Here is a 17294-nt window from a genome sequence, read left to right as displayed (position 1 = left end):
CGGTAATTCAAAACAAAGATTTAAAAGCAACATCAGTTTTCTAGATTTATGTGCGCACAGGGAGTCAGTTGAGAGGAACGTCCATAGCTCTAAGGTTATGTCACTCTCGGATGAGGTTAGTCAATATTTGAATGACAATTCACCTCCAAATAGGGAGTAAGGGAGATTTTCCCTCCACTCCGTCAATGACCAGGACGTGAGCCCGATCCATTGACCATATCAATATCAACATAATCATTCATAACAAATTTGTCTCAACATTATAAAATTCACAGCTTTAATAAAACAATTTCAAATGCTTCAAGGAGTTGAAACCAGATCACAACTATCAACTAGAAAGAATCTTCGATGATGTCTCCTCCTGAAGCAAAACAAACACAACAAGTCGCAATACAAAAAGTTCAACAAAAATAATTGAGTCCCCAACAAGTCGCCAATGACGACCAGGTTGGAACTAGTGCCCAACAAGTCGTCGTTCTTGATTAGAAAAAAGAGTCCCCAACATGTCGCCAAAATCTAATACTTGGCGATGATATCTATTTAGCTTCTTTAAGTTGAGGAATAATTGGTTTATAAAGTTGAAGGGTTTTGTAAAAATCAACAGTCCTCATTTTGCAAAGCATCAAAATGAAAGACTTTGTTGACAAATGACCAAATCCATATGAAATGCCAAACTCTGAGGATTATGACTTTGCATTTTATCAAACATGTGTGCAAGGATTGTTATTTTCAACGTGAAAGGAGTGAATATTTGCCAATATCAAGATAATATAGGGAGTACAACTACAAATAATTATCCATTCTATAGAATGTGGCTTACCCGCAACAACTGTTGCTAATATACTGGAGTATCATTTTTCATAGAAAAAAAAAAATCAATATTAAATGTAACTTAAATTTATGAAATAAAAAAAATATATAATAACATAAAAATACTTTAAACATTAATTAATTAGTCATAATATTGACTTTAAATTTTTCATACAAAATAATTATAAAATAGACAAATTTAATAAGCATACAATTGTTATTTATTTGAAAGTAATGGTATAGCTGTCGGCCAACGAGGTTTCTCATATACGAATAAGATATCTTGGTCAAAATGATCTAGAACCTCTGTAGATGATTGATTGTCCACCTCAAGTATAGAAAGCTTCTCGGGGTAGCTGTGCTTTTTAAACCCAACATGATTTCCATTGATTTGGCTGAAGAAAACAAGTCCAAAATGATCGATATGTATTCTATACTTAAAACACCATATTTTCTTCTCATATTCTATAAGTTCACTAATGTGGTATTCGTTTGAAATACGAATTGCCCCGTGAATATTTCCACCAATCACATCGACACAACTGTAAGAGTATGTTTCTTCCGTCTCATAGCAAGGCCACACATACTGAAATCCTCCCGGGAAAGGAATTAAATTGCACTTGTAAGGTTCGTTTAGGGGATCGTATGCAATAATATGCGAACCACTGCTCCAATGGAACTTCCCTTGATAGACTACAGCATGATTGTATCGTCGATAAAGTGCATTTATATCACACGGCCAATCCCAAATAAAACCCGATGGGCACTCCACGCAATATATTTCCCGACGCTTTGTGAGAGAAGAAAAAACATGAGCGTAGAAAAATTCATCTTTTAGAAAGTTATTGCATTCGACTTCCAATACGACGAACTCAGTCTTATTAGAAAGATAAGGGTTTAAGGTGTAACACATGAATCCAACCTGTGAAACTGCCAAATGCCAATGACGAGGTGCTCGTGGAATTTTCAACCATTGTCTTGTCAGCGGATTACTGATGTAGTAAACACCGTTCTTGGGCGTTTTGTCGTTTCCTTCAAACCCACGTGGCCAATATTTTATTCGCTCTGAGATCAATTTGTGTAACAATAATCCTTGAGAAATACCTACTATGTCAATTCTTTCATATTGTTTAAGTTTTCGTGAAAGAAAGTAGGGCGAAAAATTCAAGAATTTATCCCTACCAGACTGTCGATTAGGGAGGTTTTGGTGATCACAATAAGAGATCGTAGATAAGGAATCGATTGCTACGTATTCATAGTAACCTTGTAGCGTTGAAGGGTACACTAAAAATTTATTTCCAATAGATGTTTGGCCACTATGACTTCGGGTATAAGATTGACCGAACCATGATTCTGAAATCAAAGCATTCCATTTTTTGGAGACACACTTTAAGCGATGAACATTTTCTACTGGAAGTTGAAATAAAATATTAATCAGATTATCATCATATAATTCTTCCATTGTTTTAGATAATGATGATGAAGAATCAACTTTTCCTAAACAAACTTTTGATTGATTCATACTAATCTCTTTTTATTTTCCTTTTCTGTGTTTCTCTTTTTTTTTTTTTAATTTCTTTTTCTATGTTTCTCTCTAGCGAGATATATTTCTTTTCTAGCCAAGCTATAACATTATATATATATAGGAGCAGTGGTTTTTTAGGGTTCCTAAAAGATACTTTTGTTTCCTAAAAATAGGGAGTATATATTATTCTAAATCTACAACTAATCTTACTAACTTTCCGAAAAAAATACAATTTTCTAAATGACCAAGTCTAATCATGTTTCCTAAAAAATATACTTATTTTGTTTTTTTATTTAAAATATGTAAATGATTTTAACTCTGTCAACAAGATAAAAAGATTGGAAACAAGTGAATTATTAATATTTTAATACTAAAAAAAGAGATTAATTTTTTTCCCCAAATTCACGTTTCAATAAATCACCGGGAAGAAATAAAAAAAAATGTTAACTGAATTTCCTAAAAGATATATTTTTGTTTCCTTAAAATACTATATTATTTTAATAATACATCTAATTTAACTAAGTTTCCTAAAAAATATATATTTGTTTCTAAAGTTATCTAAATGACTAAATCAAAAAATATACTTTTTTTTTAATTTAAAACACGTTAATGATTTTATACTCTGTCAACAAGATTGGAAAGAAGTAAAGTATTACGTCTATTATTTTAATTTGAACTAAAAAAAATAACAAAAAAGCAATTTTTTTTTCCAAATTAACGTTTTAATAAACCACCTTGAAGAAAATTTAAAATGCTAACCGAATTCCCTAGCTTAATTATAGGATATTAAAAAAAACATTATGTGATAAATAAGGTTGTGATTTGTTGTTGGGTCTTTTAGGTTTTGATGATGACTACACTTTATATAAACAAATGTATTTTAGAGATTCAATGCTTGTCGATATCTGGTCTTGATAGGATCGTTGATAGTGCCTGTGACTTAGTCTATGAACGTTGTACTTGTCAAATGTATCCACGGAAGTTAGATAAGGAAAATCGCTTAGGATGTCAAATGTAGACAGGAGGTCTACTGTTCCCAAGTTTGATGATCTAATGTTACTGGTAAATGGAGACTATGCTTTGTTCCCAAGACTAAAGTCTGGAGAATTTACGTCAGCTGGAATTTTTGTTAATTATATTTTCTGAATTTTTAGTTGATGTATTAGTTTAAATTAATTTGTTGCATTATTTAATTAATAAGTTTAAAGGGGACTTGTTTATTTTTCAAAGGGTATACATATGACTTGGAGAATCCATGCGTGAGAGATTAAAATTAACAAGAAATATTTTTGTTCCAAAAATTGCCAATTAATTTATAATATTTTTTTGTGCAACTCTTTAATTTTATCTTTAGGAATTATCTTTTGTAAAGAGTTTTTGAGAGATTTGTTGTTACTAGACTTGGGTAAGTTTAGTGGAGAATTAAAGAGCTTCGAGTGAAGCTAGAGAATTAGAAAGCTTCTAATAAACCTAGAGAATTAGAGAGCTTCGAGTGAAGCTATAGAATTAGATAGCTTCTAGTAAAGCTAGAGAATTTGAGAAGCTTCGAGCGAAGCAAGAGAAAGAGAAAGAGAAGTTGGTCTAGTTATGTGTATTTGTTTTATGTAATTGTAACTAATTGCCTAAAACATATTGGAGAGTTTTGAAATCCCGAGGGGTCGTGGTTTTTCCTTCTATTTAGGCCTAGAAGGTTTCCACGTAAAATTGTGTTAGTCTCTTTTACTTTTTCGCGTTAAGTTTAAGTTTTAATTCCGCTATCTAATTTCGCAAAAACAGGGCTAAAATATTTAAACTTATTAAAACAACAATTTACCCCCCCTCTTGTTGTCGTTCACCATCTCTAACAGTTACTACATTTGTGAAATTTAAAATTGAAAATAACTTATTGTGAAATTTAAAATTGAAAATAACTTATTTGGTTGTGAGTTAGACCAAGGGTGTTTAATGGACTGAATAAGGGTTGGGTAGGGCTTAAGCAAATATGAGCCAAATTGGATAAAGACACTTTAAAATTAATATAGGCTTTACATTGGTCAGGTTTTGAAATCTTGGCCCTGTCCAACCCGACTTGTTTTTATTATTAAAAATTATTTTGATCCCTATTGATAAATTGTAATAATTAAATTATCATTTATAATAATTAATTATAGGAATGCTAATAATCGCAATTAACATTGTCATTTATAATAATTCAGTTATCTATTAATTATGTTATTTATAAAGGCTCGTTTTCGACCCTTATTAAGCCCTTTTTAGGGTTCACTTCATTTTAATTATAATATAACCCGTTTTGGTCCACTTTATTTTCAACCTAACCCTTTAAAATAATGCTATGAATAATCCCTACAATTGATTATTTTTAAATAATCCGACCTTTGAATTTTTTTTTTGCCCATAGCACCCCTTTCCACATTTTAACCGACTACTATAGCTACCTACCACCAAAGAGGAGTTGGGGTAGACTAATAAAGAAGCATAAGGAGGAAGAAGAAGTGAACGTAACGGCTAGTAGGTACCTACAATAGTCGATTAAAATATAGTAAGGGGTGCTGTCAGCAAAAAATATTCAAAGCTTGGATTATTTAGAAATAATTAATAGTTGGGATTATTCACAATAGATGAGCAATAGGTCAGATATTTGGAACAATTTTTTCTTAAATTTATCAATGTTATTATGACTATTATTCTAGCTACGCAAAATATTTAAATCCAAAAGGTTATAATATAAGACACTTGATCTTCTCCCTTTGATGAAAACTTCAAACTTCAAAGCGATTTTTTCCAAAATAGTTCGAATCAGGCATTGATTTTTTTTTTTTCCTGAAGATAAGGCATTGATTTTGAACATAGTTAAGTGTATTAATAAACAGCTTTTCTCCAAAAATTAATTTCATTTTACTTATTCTTTTCATTTATCATTAACATTCTTAATATTCAAAAATTAACATGCAGTTCGAATTATAATTAAAAATACCTAATAGAATATCCCATTCAAAACACTAATCATATATAATGTAAAAAAATAGAAATAATAAGGTTTAGTAACAGCAATTGGCACATGATTTTGAAAAAATTCCAAATTAATATTATTGCTATTTAAAAATATATATTTAATATTTACAATATACCAATCTATCTATCATCATTTTAAATACTAAAGCAAAGACCACCTAATGACACATGTCAGCCTCTGGTAAAAAAAAAATTTCCGTTCAAATTAGCTTTTCACATACACTTTCTTATAACTTTATTGTAGCTTTCACGACAAGATTACTTAATGCATGCTATTAAAATAAGTTTGACTATTAATTTTGCATATTTAAAATTAATGAGATTTAAATCTTTATATGCGTTGGAATATTATATGTGATTTTAGTAAGATTGTAAACAAATTTTCTTCCCTTTATATGCGTTGCAATATTATATGTATTTTGAGTAAGATTGAAAATAAATTTTCTATTTAAGATTTATCTTCTATATATTAATACAAATTATTGTGACATTTTCTACCTCTAAATTGAGCATGACTCTTTATTTATAATGTATGTTATTAGTCATCATTCTATATGCTAAAATGTTTACTAAATGAAGTTGATAAATAACTTTATCGAGTAAGTGGCTAATTGCAAAAATAATTGTCTTCAATTGCGAGAGAAAGACAAAAGAGGTCAAACCAAAATAAATAAACTTGTTATTATCAAAAATGAAATGGGTAACTCAAAGGCTTAAAGATATTCAAATGAGGTGAGCAGCAAAGGCGTATAAAATGTCGTCATTTGCAAGATTTTGAATTTCATACATTATTCCTATTTATCAGCACCCAAAAATAAATGTTGCGTTCAAAAGAAAAGTTTTCCTAAAAAACAGAAAGGCAAATGAGGTAAAATTGCAATTTGATAATTTTGTTACATTTGAAATTCTTCTTTACATTTATAAATATTACTATATGGAAATTCATTAAAATATATCAACAATTTTAAATTAATTATATTTCGCCATGTACTCAGTCGGTGAAAAAGCGTCATTTAAAATTAAGGGGTCTTTCTTTAGTATTTTGTATGATATGATATGATGACTTTATGTCTTTGTCTCACTTGATTTGTGCACATTTTCAAATGTATTAATCGATGTCCTAATGCATTGTATTGTGAATAATTAATGGGAAATTATCAATGGTACCCCTGTATTATTGTACTTTATCTTTGATACTCTTGTATTTTTCGTAATTCCAATGGTACCCCCAACATATCTTGCTAATTATAAATGTGACACTTTTAAAGTTTTTTTCCTTAAGTGGCCGTTAATTTTTGAATTTGATCTAATCATGGTTAGTTTCTTATTGCTTCTTCTTCTTCTTCCCTTTTCCCTCTCCTCTTCCTTCTCTCCTTCCATGGCTGCTTCTTCAAGGTACTCATCATTTTTCGTTGGAGATTACATGAGCGGTAATTTTCTCAGTCGGAGATCATCCTCAAGCTTCCCACCCTTCTACAAATCATTAACCCATTAAAATTTTAGCGTAAGACAAAAAATAAACAAGAATCAAAATTAATAAAAATAACACTTAGTATTAACCAAACACTAAAAATCAAAAATTGGGCAAAGTCAATCAACTAAACTAGTTTAGAACCCTAATTAATGCTAATTTATTAATCCATCAATAACAAAAATTAACCAAATTTAAAGCAACTTACTTCTTCAGCTTTATGATCCGGAAAAAATTACCGCCAGGTAATCTCCAACGAAAAACCCATGTTCCAGGCGGTCTTCTGGTAGTACCGGAATACACCTTACCGCAAAATGATGAGTACCTTGAAGAAGCGGCCATGGAAGGAGAGAAGGAAGAGGAGAGGGAAAAGGGAAGAAGAAGAAGAAGAAAGCAATAAGAAACTAACCATGGTTAGGTCAAATTCAAAAATTAACGGCCACTTAACAGAAAAAACTTAAAAAGTGTCACGTTTGAAATTAGCAAGATATGTTGGGGGTACTATTGGAATTACGAAAAATACAGGGGTGCCAAAGATAAAGTGGAATAACACAGGGGTACCATTGATGATTTCTCATAATTTAAAAAATTATAAAAAGTTGATATTAATAAATTGTATTACAACGAATCAAACAAGATCTCAATTGATTATGATTTAATTTATATATTTGGAATGATTCAAATTAAGAGTGTTATGAATAATGTTAAAATCTAAATTGGTAAATGAAGGGAGTATGTATTAAGTATAGCTGAATTCGATTAATTAGAAGTGTTAAAAACTAAATATGACATAGGAGTTTAAGGTATCTCAAGGAGAGGTTTTAATAGAAGATAAATTGGAAATCGGTGAGAAATTGATTTCATGTTCGAACGTCAAAAGGAGAGAGAAGTTTTGTGTTTTAGGTTCTTCAAGAATATATTTTCCTTATCTTACAAGTACTCTTTATTTTCATTTTGTATGAGTTGTTTGATCTACAAAGCAAAATAAGAATGTATCCTTGCATTTTTCTTGTGTATCTACTCCATTACATACGTTGGAGTATTTATAGTCCATTCAATTTTTGATAAAATAAATTTTTATATATCGTGTTTAACATGGGTAATCAACTATTATTACATACAAACATTTAACATATAGTGATTATTAAATAGCTCGTGATTAGCACGAGTAATCAACAATTATGTTCTAATGACGTGTAAATATTGTTATTTTATATTCAATTTTCTTTGTTATGATTTTTTAAAGATTATTATTCATAGTTCTCTTCCTTAACTTTTATTTAATCTGTTTGTAACGATTATATTATTTATGCATAATAATTTCTAAAAGTCTCGTGCTTTAGCATGGGAGATCACCTAGTAACTATTACTAAAATAAACTACTGATAACATCATCACTTTTTAAATATTCTTACATGTCACAATTTCAACAAAATTTTTTCCTCTAAAATTCAATGATGATGTCATTGTTTTTATGACTAATGTTTTTATCTTTGATTTCACACTTTTCTAATTATGACTACAATATCATCCATATTTATTGATTTTTTTTACTTTTTAGGTCACATTATCTAATGTATTACAAAATCATATACTCCAATTTATTTTATTTTTTCATTATTTATATAATTTTTTCAATTTTATTTATTTAATGAGTATTATTTAGTATATTGGATATTTTGAGATGGATTACTTTTATTAGGATTTTTTTTCTTAATTATACTATTAGTTACTTAAATGAATGCTTAATTTTAATATGAGTTAGGTTGTAACTATCTTTATGTAAGTCAATAATATTTTTTATGAGAAAAATTATCTTTTTCATTTAAACTTTTATAAAATAACTTTACATATTATGTTATATTTGATTTTAAAATGTGTTATCAATAGTTGTAAACTTGTAGTACTTTATATAACTTAATGAAATATTATTTATCAGCAAAATTTCATATGTTGTTTTTTAATTAAAAAACTCATAATTTTTTATTGTATACTTCAAGTTCAAACCATTTGTGCTTTTATTCAAAATAAAAAATAGAAGTATAAATATGAATATATTAAATATATAATCAAATTTTTTTGTTAAAGAAGTAAAACTTTTCTCCTTTGTAGTGATTTATTTGGTTTGAACTAAATTTTTCACAATTACCTGGAGGCACAATGCAAATTATGATACAATAATGTATGTAACCTAGAGTGAAAGTAAATATACCTATTATGTAATATTTATTTCTTAAAATTTTAATTTTTTAGTTTATATAAATATTTTAAAAAATTTTATAAAATCGTACATCGTATGGATACTATCTAGTTTTAAAACTAAAATACTATGTCATTTAACAATACTCAAATTAATATGATGACATGTCTATATATTCTAATAATCATAGCACAAAAAGATCATTTCAACTATTGATTTTAATTTGTGCTATTAAATTTGCAACATTAAATTTTTATTTAGAAAATTTTTCGAAGAAATTTAGCATGTTCTAAGCCACAACGGGAGTACATATGGTTAGGGACTAATGGTTAATAATGTTGGCACATTGGTAGGTAAAGTACTTTAAGTTCAACGGTGGAAACTTTTAGTATGTGCAAGGTATTCGATTGTATATGACCCTCTAAATTTAAGAGCCTCAAATAGTCAACATTAGTTGACGTTACTTTTTCTTTAGTTTAATTATTTATTTTAATGCCTCAAAATTCCAAAAAAAAAAAAAAAAAAAAAAAAAAAAAACTAAATGATACTTTAAATTTATAGTGTATCTAATTTAGTCCGCTAGTTGTAAGTTGAAATTCAAAAATAATTACCCGCTAATATAATAACTTCTGGTGTTTTAGACTTATTGTATCGAGCTACTATCTACTACATACCCCCAATTTAAGACAATTATGATTTTAAAGTCTTAATCTTTTAGCAAAACTTGTTCGATGAATAATCCAAATTTGGTAATGTATTTTATTATGGTCCCTCTGCTAATTTGCTGGAGGAGGTGGTTGCTCACTTATTATATTGGCTTTGATCAATTAATCAAGTTTGCTTCATTTTGACACAAAAATTAGGGAATGCCTTTAATAATCTCCTCTACTCTGAAACTAACTTGTGTTAAATTTCTTGTTCAATTCTAGTACTCTTTTGAACTCTAGTCTTCAAACGGGCACTATCCCAAATATCATATGTAATTGGTTGATATGTATGAAGTCAAAGAGTTTAAGTATAAGATATTCTTACAATATGCCATTTAAACCTTAATTGTTAAGGAACCAATTCAACCAAAAGTTTAAGTTGATTGTTGAAGCTTTAGCATATATTATACACAAAAACTTGGACGAGATAGTCTCATTATGAGACCCTCAATTTGGGCCGGCCTAATTCACGCATATAACAACATTTTAATTTTTTTGGCATTTATCAATTTTGAGTTTAAAGGTATCAATTTTGAAAATTGATACCTTTAAGATCAAAATTGAAAAATGCCCCAAAAATTTTAAAATTTCCAGATTGTTACACGCGCGAATTGGGTAGGCCCAAATTGACGGTCTCATTATGAGGTCGTCTCGTTCTAGACCAGCTGTATCTTATATACTGTAACCTCTTGACACGTTGGCTTGTGATACCATGTTAAGGAACCAACTCAACCAAAACTTTAAGCTGATGGTTGAGGCTCCAGCACATGTTATATACTCCAACAATAATCGTACTTGATATACAACATCTTGGGCGTGTTTGACGTACTAGTTTGATAATTTTTAATTTTTAATAATTGAGATACCATTTTTAAGTAGACGTTAGAAAGTTAAGTAGTATTTCGTTAAACTTAATTAAAACTTATTTTTTGAGTAACCTTTTTTAAAAATCTATTAAACTTGTCTTGAGAAAAACATATTTTAATTTTATGATCCAACACAATGATACTTGAAACGTAAAAAATGTAGGTGTAATTTTAAGTTACATTAGATATAATAAAATAAGTAAAAATTGATAAGAAAAGAATATTACCAACAACAAACGATAAGAAAAAATGAAAAGAAGGGCTTTGGTATTTTACATGTTTTTGGGCTTAATCAAAAAAAGCATTTGGAAATTGCAGTTTCAAAAACGTTAAATCTAAAGTTTCGGAAACAAAGCATCTAAAACAAGATTTGATGAAAAGTTTTCGATTTCTGATAACTATAATCCAACAGTGAACATTGTATGTCAAATAACACTTACTATTAGTTCACAAATACCAACTAAACATACAATAAACAACAAAATATAGCTATATTCTTAATAAAGAATTTCTAATTACAAAATTGAAAACTATTTTATAGGGCATTAAGGTAACACCTTCCCTAGCTTACAATAACCTTGGTTGGTCCACAACACCAAAATCATATTATGTAACCGTTTAAGTAGAGGGGAAAAATAAAGCAATTAATATGATCGAAGTTCAAACTACTCCCTAAGACCTTTATATAGTCCTCCTAAGAAGAGCTTTCAATCCATCCATCCATCCTATACAAAAACAATTATTTGTTAATTAATTAATTTTACAACATAATATAAAATGGAAAAAATAGTTACATTATTATTGATGTTTACATTCATATTATTTTCTAATTATTCACTTTCGGAAGCTCAAAATAAAAACAATACTTCTAGAGCTTTCTTCGTTTTTGGTGACTCACTTGTTGATAGTGGTAATAACAACTTCCTTATCACTGAAGCTCGTGCTGATTCTCCACCTTATGGAATTGACTATCCTACTCATCGACCTACTGGAAGGTTCTCCAATGGCCTTAATATTCCTGATATTATTAGTAAGTTTAATTTTTCTATCTCTTATATTATTGTTAAGCAACTAATTCATGCAAAATCTTAAGATGATGATTCAGGTTGTAGGATATGTTATATAATCTAACATATTCTTTCATACAAAAGCTATTTGAGTTAGAAGTGTGGATGCAGTACAAACACTCTTCGTATTTGGTGCGAAGTGTCCACCTGAATTTAAGAGGTGGTTGAGATTTGAATTGTGATCTTTTATTTTATTATTTTGGCTTCTGATACCATGTTAAAGACCCAACTCAATCAAAAGGTTAAAGTTAAAGCTAATGGTTGAGACTCCAAATACGTTATATACTCTGACAATTATAATTATAATCATACCCTCTATACTTTTGAGTTTGCACCATATGACAAAAAGTTCATTAATATATGAGTCTGTACAGTTCAAACAAAAAATTTGTAAATTTATAATGTACAGTGCAAACTCAAAAGAATAAACGGATCGTTATAACTATGCGATGGACTTACATGTTTTGTGATGTATGTGTTATTTATTAGGCGAACATATTGGCTCAGAACCTACATTGCCATACTTAAGCCCGGAGTTAAATGGGCAAAAACTTCTTGTTGGAGCTAATTTTGCTTCTGCGGGGATTGGAATTCTCAATGACACAGGGATTCAGTTTGTGAGTACTCCCAGCTTAGCTTAATTCAATGCTCGTGTATATAACCTAACTACTACTCAATAAACATTTTTTCAATTAATTCATAATAGCAAATATATGAAGTATCATACACAATTTCAAAAATGTGCGCAGTTTAAGAATTTATTTAACTTACAGATTAATAATTAATTACAAATTAAGAATAGTGAATGAATAATGTCATATTTTCTAATATTACAATTAATATGAAATCGAAAAAGTAATTTACGTTGACTACTTCTGAATGAGACAACTTTGTTTAGTTTGTAGCCTTCTGCTCATCACTTATTGCACAAGCTAGTCATATTAATTTATACGTTATTTGACATTAATATATCTTTATTATAATTAAATAATTTTGAAAATTGGTTTTCAGTTAAACATAATAAGAATGTCTGGGCAACTGTATAATTTCAAAGAATACCAAGAAAGAGTGAGTAGATTAATTGGAGAAGAGAAAAGTCGAGAACTTGTTAACCGTGCTTTAGTGCTGATCACCCTTGGAGGCAACGATTTTGTCAACAATTACTTCGTCATACCCTACTCTTTAAGATCTCAGCAGTTCGCTCTCCCAGCTTTTGTCAATTTCCTTATCTCTGAATATGCCAAAATTCTTCAGGTATATATATGCATCTTTTATACTCGCTATATTTGACTTTTTATGCATTTAAATGTATTATTTTGATTATTTATATATTGATTTATGCACTTCTATCTATAAATTATAAAAAATCAATATTATAAAATATACGATTAGACGATCCAAACAAAATCCTAGTTGACTATATTATTTCTTACGCATTAGCCGTAAGATCATAAAATAAGCTTGAGCTATGATTCAGTGATCATAATGTCAACGTACTAGTAAAACCTTATAAAACTTTTTTTATTTCTATGATTTGGGAGAGGCCTGGCCTTTCGATCCAAACATGCCGCTGATTTATTTTTAATTTGGCGCTTTACTAGTTTATTAGATCTCATATAAGCATTGATTATCACAAAATCAAGTAATATGTAGCCATTAATGTAGTATAAATAAAACTTTAAGGATTGTGGTAAGAGTTTATGTGACGTAATAAATTTTTAGAACTATTAATTTGAGCTTGTATTTAGGAATATATAATTTATTTTAAATTATTGATTTCAATTACTAAATTATTGAGTAGCTCTTTCGAATTCGCAATTTTATCTATTTTTATAAAAATGAAATTGATTCATATCGAAATATGTATCCATAAATACTATAACATAAGAGAGTTTTTGTCGTATTTGCTATTTGCCAACCCGAAATTTAAACTTTTAATTTTGCCCTTGTTCTTTTAAACTACTTTTACAAGAATGAAATTGATTCAAATTTAAATTTGTATTCTTTAAATTGCCAAATTCTAAATTTAAGTCGATTTTAAATTTTCAAATGAAATCATGATTCTTACACATTACATAACAAAGTTTTTGTTGTGTTAGGTATTTGGAAACCCAAGATTTAAAATTCTGATTTCGCCCGTGTTCTTTTGTTTTGACCAAGTTTATCTATGATTTATAAAGTATTGATATGTTGAATATGTTGCAGACACTGTACGACCTAGGAGCTAGAAGAGTTCTAGTAACCGGAACCGGTCCGCTAGGATGTGTGCCTGCAGAAATAGCACAAAGAGGCAGAAATGGGAATTGTGCAAAGGAACTACAAACAGCTGCTTCTTTGTTCAACCCTAAACTTGTTGGACTCATCAATCAGTTGAACAACAAAATCGGATCCAATGTCTTCACTGTCATTAACTCTTTACAAATTCACATGGATTTCATATCTAACCCACAAGCATTCGGTAATAACTCTCAATTAATAAATATACAAATCTTCCAAACTTAAAAAAAAAAAAAAAAAAATACACCTAGCAAATTCAATGCGACAAAACGCCATTTTATACTCAAATGTCTTAAATTAGCTTCTACCAATAAAGGTATTCTAGTTCAAATACACGCAGCCTTACCCTTGTTCATGCAACTGGTCATTAGGTGGATTTCAATTTATATGTTTCGAGTCAGTTAAAAATTAGGTCTTGTATACATGTTGGTTTTTCCATAACAATTTATTCATTTTTATGTTGAGTTAAATTGAATTCAATTACAAGGTTGGATAAATTTTGGATTATTGGGTCTCATTTAAACCCCTTTAAACGCAACCTCATTCTTGTTCATTTGAGTCATCATGTCGACTTTGAGCCACATGTTTCGAGTTAGATCAAAATCGGGTCTTGTATCCATGTTTGTTTTTCCATAATTATTAATCCATCTTTAATGTCGGGTCAAATTGAATTTGGTTACAAAAATAGGTAAATTTCGGATCATTGGGCCTGTTTTGAACACCTTTAAACGCAACCTTACCCTTATTAATAGTAACAAAAAGATCTTTTTGATTGACGTATGATAGCAAAGATCATATGCATGCAACTTCATATGACTAATTAAGAAATGAACATAATTTAGGACCAAAAAACTAAAAGTTAGAGTTATTGTGCAGGATTTGTGACATCAAAGGTGGCATGTTGTGGACAAGGACCATACAATGGTATAGGACTATGCACCATGGTATCAAACTTGTGTCCAAATAGGGATTTATACGCATTCTGGGATCCCTATCACCCGACGGAGAAGGCAAATAGGTTGATCGTCCAGCAGATTCTGGGTGGCAATTCAAACTACATGCACCCTATGAATCTTAATACTATTATGGAGTTGGATTCTAGGGTTTAATTTAATTTAATTTAATAAAATTTAAAAAGCTAAGAGATCATGTATTAGTTGTAGTAGGTTCATCAATCTACTTTTGCTAGAGGAATTTAATAGGTTTATGCATGTTATCAACTTTCCTTATTATTACTTATTTTAAGAAGATTAGCTGAGTTTGAACAAAAACTACTACTGTTTGAACATTTTTAAACTAAATAATTAATACTAGATTCATGATTGTGTTTGAGAAAATTTATTATTTTTTTTTTTTTGTTATCTTTTGAGTTTTTCCTTGTTAGATATTATATTTATAATATTTACAATTCTCAACTACAAATAAGTCATATAATAGTTAATCAATCGTAAATTAATTTAGACTTTTTTCGGACTGAAATCGAATCATGTTCTTCAATATCCGAAAAATTAGATATCCGGATTTTCATATCTTGATCAATCTAGTATACAATTTCGAACACCTCTAGGAACTCGTTAGTCAAAATCTCAATAGAGCGGATATTGATATAAATTTTGTAGATAGTAGCTTAATATGGATATAAGAATTCTTACTAGCCATATCTTGCAATAAATTGTAACAATTTGCCTCATTCAACTCAAAAACGCATTCATCTTAGTTAATCCTTAAACATGTGCTATTCCAAATGGGAATGAAAGGAATTAAATTTTTTAAATAGGAATTAAAATTATGTATCAAAAAACATAATCAAAAATTGTCAAGTCATTTTTTAATAATAGTTTTCATCATTTTTTGGAGGTGTTATGGTGCTAAAATGTACCAATGAATGCAAATTTATATATTGGAGGTGATTTGCATGGGCACGTAAGGGTATGTTACAATGGCTCTGAAAGCTTTCATGCATGATTTGACTATGAAACTATGAATGCAAAAGAAAAGTCAATTTTAGATACTACGCTCATATAATTTGTTGGTTGCTAACGCGTGTTTTAAGAAGAGAGTGTATAGTCACCCGACACAAAGGAAAGTCAATTGACTTCTAAAACTAGAGCAAATACATTCTAAATTGAGTACTTTATGACACTGATGATAGATAGAGCTAATGGCCTAAATTATAAGGTTATCCCATGAGAGTGTGTAGTCACCCAGTACAAACTCCTTTTCCTAGATGTTCGATTAAAAGCAAGACTTAAGACAAAAAAAAAAAGAAAAAAAAAAAGAAGGAATGTAGGCTTAAAATGGTGGAGATCAATGTTAAACGAGAAAAATAATGAAGTAGATTGAGAGATGACTTCAGATACAGATGATAATTGGATTAAATTGCATCACTCGAATTGCTAAGGAGCTGTTAGGGGAATTAGGGGGGTACCATTGTCGTAAAGAAGGATACGAAGTGGAGGAATAAGGAGGTAAATACATCTATCAATAAAATGAAAAAAAATACTATCTTGCATTAGGAACATACGGGGATGAGGATCACTTAGTCAAATATAAGGAGATTAAAATCAAGGCAAAGTAGTAGTTTGTGAGGCAAAATCAAAGACTTATAAAGAAATGCTTGACAAACTAAATTCAAAAGGAGAAAAAGATACATATAGGATGGTAAAGAGGAGGCAAGTAAAAACTCAAGGCATAGGTGGAATAAAGTATAATAAAGAGATAAGAGCATTTAAGCGCAAGATGTTATAATTAAGGATCAACAAGGGAGAATTTTAATGAGCTATTTAATGGAGAACTTGAAACTGTTGCAGGGAACGCAATAATTATTAGTCTATTTGGTTGGTGGTAATGAAGTAATGAGAATGAAATGTTGTAATGGCAATAGTAATGAAAGAATAGATATGAGAATTGGTAATGAAGATTCTTTTGTTTGGTGTGCATGACTAAAGAATGGTAATGGAAGATAATATTCCATTGATTGCATTTGGTTGTTAGTAATAAAAAATGGTAATGACTCTTAGTTTCATTATTGTATATTTGTATCTAAAAGCATTATTGTATTTAAATTATTCTATCTAATGATTCTTTTTGTAATAATAATATTTTTTTAGATAATTACATACATTACCTTTTTTTTCTTCATTATTTTTTTCTTCAGTTCGAAACAACATTACCTTATTTTATTACCACAGTAATACTTCATTACCATTACAGCCTAATACCAGGTTGTTTGATGGTAATAAAAATGGCCCTTTTTGGTAATTTCATTACCTTATTTTATTACCATCCATTACCATTAAAGGCATCCAAACAACCAAATTTTTTATTACTTAATTTTATTACCATTACCGCCCCCTAAT

At 29.2% G+C, this 17294-nt stretch overlaps 1 protein-coding gene across 1 annotated transcript; it reads left to right on the top strand.

The window, feature by feature from the left end:
* The first annotated feature begins 11371 nt into the window (after positions 1-11371).
* On the top strand, positions 11372-15154 carry LOC130828116 (GDSL esterase/lipase At5g33370-like). The gene is made up of 5 exons (XM_057693929.1): positions 11372-11621; positions 12148-12275; positions 12670-12912; positions 13864-14116; positions 14812-15154. Exons 1-5 carry the CDS (start codon positions 11396-11398, stop codon positions 15042-15044), a joined length of 1083 nt encoding a protein of 360 aa, XP_057549912.1. The 5' UTR covers positions 11372-11395; the 3' UTR covers positions 15045-15154.
* The last annotated feature ends 2140 nt before the right edge of the window (positions 15155-17294 follow it).

The sequence above is a fragment of the Amaranthus tricolor genome, chromosome 12, assembly GCF_026212465.1.
Source record: "Amaranthus tricolor cultivar Red isolate AtriRed21 chromosome 12, ASM2621246v1, whole genome shotgun sequence".
In the NCBI taxonomy this organism is placed as follows: domain Eukaryota; kingdom Viridiplantae; phylum Streptophyta; class Magnoliopsida; order Caryophyllales; family Amaranthaceae; genus Amaranthus; species Amaranthus tricolor.
Note: the sequence above shows the minus strand (reverse complement) of the source record. Positions and strands in the feature narration are given on the sequence as shown.

Coding starts and splice junctions, on each gene's coding strand:
- LOC130828116 (XM_057693929.1), top strand. CDS start 11,396: ATGTTTACATTCATATTATTTTCTAATTATTCACTTTCGGAAGCTCAA. Junction 12,276..12,669: donor ATGACACAGGGATTCAGTTT/GTGAGTACTCCC, acceptor ATTGGTTTTCAG/TTAAACATAATAAGAATGTC. Junction 14,117..14,811: donor ATCTAACCCACAAGCATTCG/GTAATAACTCTC, acceptor GTTATTGTGCAG/GATTTGTGACATCAAAGGTG.